The sequence below is a fragment of the Mandrillus leucophaeus genome, unplaced genomic scaffold (assembly GCF_000951045.1).
Source record: "Mandrillus leucophaeus isolate KB7577 unplaced genomic scaffold, Mleu.le_1.0 Scaffold325, whole genome shotgun sequence".
Classification (NCBI taxonomy): Eukaryota; Metazoa; Chordata; class Mammalia; order Primates; family Cercopithecidae; genus Mandrillus; species Mandrillus leucophaeus.
The window spans coordinates 1,442,667-1,448,770 of record NW_012103421.1 but is presented as its reverse complement, the minus strand read 5'-3'; the positions used below and the strand labels follow the sequence as shown (position 1 = coordinate 1,448,770).

Genomic DNA, 6,104 nt, shown 5'->3' with positions numbered 1-6,104 from the left:
TGTGTGCTGTGTGCGTGTGCTGTGTGTGCGTGTATGCTGTGTGTGCTGTGTGTGCATATGTGCTGTGTGTGCGTGTATGCTGTGTGTGCTGTGTGTGCATATGTGCTGTGTGTGCGCATGTGCGTGTGTGTGCTGTGTGTGCGTGTATGCTGTGTGTGTTTGCTGTGTGTGTGTGTGTGTGTGCTGTGTGTTGCGTGCGTGTGGCTGCGGGGATGCATAAGGTATGAGTGCTTTTTAGGATGGGAATTGAGATATAAGATTTGGGGGTGGGGTTGTGCCAATTACATTTTATTTGCATGGATTTCGGTTTTCATGCTCTGTCCTCCCCTCCTTTGGTCTCACCGGGTCCCTCTGACTGCTCTGTGATTTTTAGTGATGGAAAAGGGAGTGAGGAGCCAGTCTGGGTTGTTGCTATTTTGAGATGGCCAGTTTACCCTGAAAATTCCCATGAGAAGGGAGATGACGGTAGCAGCGACATGCCCACCTGTGATTTCTGGGGCCCTTCTTTTCTCTTTGCTGGTTCAGGGACTCAAGTCCAGGCCAATTTGACTCAAAGTCCAAGGGAGAAGAGAAAGAGGGGGGTGGGGAGTGCCAAATTCCTTTATTTTGCCAATTGTTTCTCAGCCAATTCGTTTTAATACTTTTTTTTTGCCAATTGATTTTTTTTTTTTTTGGTTGTTGTTTTTTTAAAGCCAATTTCTGAGTTTTTCTGGTGTTTCTAAAAAGCCAATTATTTTTAAGAGGGTTGTTGTGGTGGGGGGGAAGGGGGTTAGTTTAAAGTTTTGATTTTTTATGTGTGGGGATAATTGGGGATAATTTGGAGGGAGGGTGTTTAAAGCCAATCGATTTTGTACATGTTTGAAGATGTTGCTGTGGACCTCAGCCCGATGGAGGGGGCCGAGGAGAGTAGCCTGTTTCGGGGAGGCGGGGCACGGGGGCTGGGGTCAGGAGAAGCCCTGGGGGGGAAGTGGAACCGAGAGATTTTGGAGATGGAACCTGATGGGAACGTCGCTGGTCAGGAGGAGGCTGGAGGGTGGTGGTGCCGGCTGCAGACTTGCGGCAGTTTTGCTCACTTCCAATTGCTGGACATCTCTGGGGAGGCGCCCCCGTGGGTGGGGTCTTGGGTGGGCAGAGCAATCAGGGGACGGTGACGCTTGGCCTCCCTGAATGCCTCGAGCTCCTTGGCGAGCACGCGACCCCGGCGGGCACGCAGGAGGGCAGGCAGGCCCCTGCGCAGACGCTGGGTGGACTGCTTCCAGGTGTCATATCGGAAGAACTTGCCCACGGGGTATCTGGGGAAGTTGTCCTGAGAGGGGAAGGGGCTGGTCAGCAGGTGCCTGCTCTCCACGCTTTTCCGCCCGAGCCACCCGCCTGACCTGACAGGTCACCCCCGTGACTGATCAGCGACTCGAGCTAACGTCCACAGGCAGGGGGACAGAAGGAGCCAGCGTCTGAACTGCTCCCCAGCCACACAACAAGCAAGGAAGTCACGGGTCCTTGTCCCTGGCCAAGGGGTCCCAGAGGCCACAGGCAATGCTGGGCGCCCGAAACCCTATTTCTCTATCTCTAGAGAGTGGGGAAGGGGCCCAGGATCCTCACCGGAAGCACGGTCGGAGGGGTCGACACGTCCCTCTCGGACTTGGCGGGGGTAGCACAGTACGTCTCCAGGAGGGCCAGGTCACAGCTGCGGAAACAGCACTCCTCAACGATGCCACGGCTGCGACGGCTCACACGGCTTGCGGGCCTGCCTGGAAGTCCCACAGCACAGAGAGAGCCATGTTAGCACCGCGCTGCCCCCTGCCCCAGGAGGCCGAAGGAGGAGCAAACCACCCCTGCCCTCAGGCCAGGCTCTGGAAAGACGAGGCCACCCTGCGGGTCAGGGGAGGGAAGTGAGAGCTGGCAGGCAGAGGCGTCCCAGGAAGAAGAGAAGTGAGAGGGGAAGAGAGTGGGACCCAGACCAGCCCGTGGCCTCTGCTGCCTCCTTCCTCAGATGAAAAATGGGCACAAGCTCTTGGTCCCATGGCCAGACAGACACCACCAGGACCAAAGGCCCACACTGGGGTGATTTGGAAAATGTGTGGGATATGAGTCCGGTTCAGGGACCCCCACAGGAGGGACTGCTGTCCCTGAGCTTGGACTCTGGCCTGGCACCACCTAGGAGGCTGGAGGGGCCCACACCACCCCGGAGCTGCTGAGACAGGGAGACAAGGGCAGGAGAGGAGAAGACGGGAGGAGAGGAGTGAGGAGGCGCGATGGAACCACTCCCTTCTTTCCTCCCGTCTTCCCCCTCTCCCCCACAGCAACGCTCAGCTGGAAGGGGAAGGTCACTGGGGGCTCCACCTTGGGGTGCCAAAGGGCAGGTGCCATCAGCCGGAGGAGGGAGCAGGAGCCCCATCACAGGGTCCCCCAAGTGGGGGCTTGGCCCTCCCCTCCTCTCAGGAAAGCCTGGTGCAGGGAAGCTTCTCCCTGGGCAAGGACCGGCTGGCACCAGGCCCTGCAGTGCCACTTCCTATCCCCAAATGGGACAGGCGAGAGAGAGGGCACAGGAGAGGCCAGGGCGGGCAGGGGCTTCCAGAGTCAAGCAGCAGGAACTTTTAAGAGAGAAGCTTTGAAGTGCATTTGCATCCTGTGAGTCCATTGCACAGCGTGAGTAAGTAGTAAGTGGTAAAGATGAGACGTGGTGAGTGTCAGGTGGAATAAGCCGTGTGGTCCCGGCCAGCGAGAAGTGGCCCCTCCCCTGCCCCATCAGGCATGCCTAGGCACCATGCCTGCCTTTGCATCCACCCAGCCCCCCATCTGGGGGCGGGGTCTCAAGCACAATGAGCTGTGCACCCACCCGCCAACCCCTAGGCTGGAAAACCATGAGAGAAACATGAGGAAAGGCTGAATCGTCCTTGAGGTCAGCAGGTGGGCACCCTCCATGGCGGCCTTGGGGCCCAAGGAGGCGCATGCACCGTTCACCCCTGCCACCCACCAACTGCACTTGTTTTATTGATTTTAATTCTATAAATCACTTTACTGATTTTAATTCTGATCATTCACTGAACGCACATCCTTTGTCAAAATGTCCAAAAGGTGCAGGAAGAAAGGCAAGCTCTTCCTCCAGAGCCTGAAGCCCTGCCCTAGGGGTGCGGCGCCTCCGCAGCGGGAGCTCACAGCCCCCAACAGAAATTCTGACCCCAAGGGAGACCCCCGTAAGTGCTCCCGACGTCTAGGGGACACCTCTGGCCCACCCTTCGAAGGAGGCTTGTGAAGGGAAAGTCAGCTGGTGTGGATGCCCTGGGACCCTGCAGGTTCTCAGAAACGCAGCTGGAAGGTCGGAGTCTCCGAGCAGGGGGCTGGGCCGCTGACCTAGGAGTGTGCTCCCCTGGCTTGAGGTTGGGTGTCCTCACCTGTCACTTTAGGGGCCTGACCGGGTCTGAGGAAGCCCCTCCCAACTACTTACTGAAGTAGAAGCCGCGGTCCCCACAGACGAACTGGAGGGTGTCCACGAGCTCCCCGCCGCACAGGGTCTCACTGGGGCGGTAAGCAGCAATGCAGCACGAGGCGAAGGCCAAGAAGGTGAGAAGCACCAGCATCGACTTCCCCATTGGGATTCCCATTGGTATCTGGGGGCAGGAGAGAAGTGGTGTGAGCGTGGCAGCCAGGCCAAGCCCCAGGCCAAAGGTGCCCCTCCCAAACCAGAGGCCGTTGGCCAACCTACAAATTCAATTAAAAATTTAAAGCATGGCTTTCCTATAAACATTATTTTCATTACAAAAGTAACACATAGGTCACAATGCTGAGTTGAGGGTGCAGGGCCACTTGGAGAATGAAGTGTCTGGAATCACACAGAAAGGGCCCAGTTCCTTCGATTTGCAAGAAGCACTAGTAATTTTACACGAGGAGTGACCATCTCCGTGGTCATTATTGCAGGAGCTCGGCGGCACCCACAGCTGCAGGGGCCCGGGCTGGACACCCGACCTGGCCTCCGTCTTATGACACCATGGGGGCAGGGCCAGCCCAGGGGCCCATCACCACGTCTCAGGCCTCCAGCGCCAGCCAAGATGGCAGACAACCCCACCCCACAGAGCATGTGCATCCAGGAGGACCAGTCCCTTCCTCCCCACAACCCCCAGCTGAGCAGGGGGGGTCCAGGAGGACCATCCCCCTCAAAGCGGCAGGCCGGTCCCGCTGGGCCAGTCCCGCCCCCTCCCCTGGCTTTTCCACCTTTCCAGTCTGCCGCTGAGCCAGGCCTGGCTCAGAACTCCAGTGGTTAGCACAACCACACCACCCATGCTTCTAGAAACCTTGTTTTCCCAGTCACCCAGTTCTCCAACTCCAGTCTGCTATGGGTACCTCCAAACACACACACACACACAAGCCCAGAGCCTCCTTTCCAGGCCTCAAATCAAACCAGTAAGGCCGGGGCCTCCAGAACATCTCCCCATTTGCGCTACCAAACTCTCCCCCTGAGAGTTGGAGAGACCAGCTCAGGCCACCTGGGAAGTCAGACAACAGGTTCCCCTGAGTGCAATCTGGAAGGGGAGGCCAGTCTTAGGACACACCCCCTCCACAGGCTGCAGGGCCACAGGGCCGCTAACCAACTCCGGGGTGGGAGGCCGGGGGCCACCACAGCAAGTTGGCCCTACCCCTGCAGAAGGTGGAGCCCTCCAGGCGGGCAGCCCCAGCCTTCCCTCCACAGACCCAGGCGAGTTTTTGATGCAATAAATTATGTGAGCGACTGAGCAGGCAATGGGACAGAAGCACAAGTTTGCATGCCCTCTCTAAAGAGCAGTGGGCAGCCGCACCGAGGATCCGAAAGCCTCCTTGGTCATCTCCTTGACTGGACCCTAGCCAGTCCCCTCACCGCCCCCTCTGCCACCCGCTTCCAAATTATAAGAGCACACTGGGCCAGCTGGCCACTCAAGCCCTCGCCGCGGTTCCACAACTAGCCCCACCACTCCGAACTTGGAGGTCCGGGTCAGGGGCCCGGCAGAAAGCAGGGCAGGAAGCATGCCTGCCGCGGTGCGGAGCAGGTGAGGGCCCAGGAAAAGCCCTGACCTGGGCAAGCAGGGGGCCGAAGGGAAGGAACGGAAAGGGAAGGAGCAGGTGAGGAAGCAGAGACCAGGTGGGGGTAGGGGCAGAGGAAGAGAGAGGAGGGGGGTGCTGTCCGAGAGGCAGCAGGCTGGCGGCTGCAGGGCCCAAGGCCCAGGCGTGGGCCGTGCCCCCTGCTGCCCTGCCTCAGGCTGGAGTGGGATGGCAGCGGGTGTCCTCAGTCCACAGTCCTGGTTACCTACAGCTCAGCAGGAGGCTCGCTGGGGCAGGAGGAGGAGGAGGAAGAAGAGGAGGAGGAAGCTGGAAGTCTCTTTCACAGGAGAAGCTAATGTCCAGTTTGCAGGCTGGTCAGTGCCTCAGCTTTTATGTGTGAGCCGACTCCTCCCAGTCCCGGCTCCACCCTACCCCCCACCCCTCTCCCTGCTGACCACTCCCCCACGCCTTTGCTCCCGCCCTCTCCCTCCTCCCAGCCAGTCTCTTCTCTCCTGCACCCCCAACCGCGAGCCCTGGACCATCCCGTAGCGAAGTGCCATGGGCTCCCATCCTGCACCCCCAGCTCATCTCTGCACAGGGCAGTGAAGGGGGGGTCTCCTTCCCACCTCCTTGTATGGAAACTTCCACGCTGCCCACTGGGCAGGGGCCCTGGCCTCTCTCTGGGTTGAAGGCTCTGCCCTTCTTAGCCTCGGGCCAGCAGCCCCTCTCCCCCCTCTCCCGGGGACTCCTGTTTGGAAATGTTGCGGACAGAGCCAGAGGGGGGTGTGGGGGAGATATCGCGAATGTGGCGTCTGCCATGACTCCTGCCAACTCGGCCCCTCTCCATCCTGGCCCCGCCCACCCCGTCTTCCTCTCGCGGTCTCGCTGGCACCGCGTCAACATACCAGGGTGGGCTTCTGCGGCTCCGCGCCCCTCCTCGTTACCCAGCACCCCGGAGGCCAGGGCCCGTAAGGCACGAATCACACATGTTCGGCAGCACCCCCTGCACCCACAGACCGACCAGGAAGTCGCCCCTGCAGACAGCTCACACCTCCCTTGGCCCTTCCCGACGCCCCCACCCCACCCCACCCCCA

General features: G+C 59.6%; 1 protein-coding gene across 4 annotated transcripts in view; it reads right to left on the bottom strand.

Moving 5' to 3' along the window:
- Positions 1–650: 650 nt before the first annotated feature.
- IGF2 (insulin-like growth factor 2) overlaps positions 651–6,104 on the bottom strand; it is an 8,729-nt gene continuing 3,275 nt past the window's right edge. For 2 of the 4 annotated variants that reach the window (XM_011988220.1, XM_011988223.1), the window contains 3 exons: positions 3,446–3,608; positions 1,600–1,748; positions 651–1,306 (listed from right to left, as the gene is read on the bottom strand). In XM_011988220.1, the coding sequence (XP_011843610.1) occupies positions 1,070–1,306; positions 1,600–1,748; positions 3,446–3,608 (549 nt within the window). In that variant the 3' untranslated portion in view covers positions 651–1,069. Of the gene's footprint in view, positions 1,307–1,599; positions 1,749–3,445; positions 3,609–5,275; positions 5,377–6,104 lie in introns of those variants that run through there. The other 2 variants (XM_011988222.1, XM_011988221.1) reach the window with 2 other exon arrangements.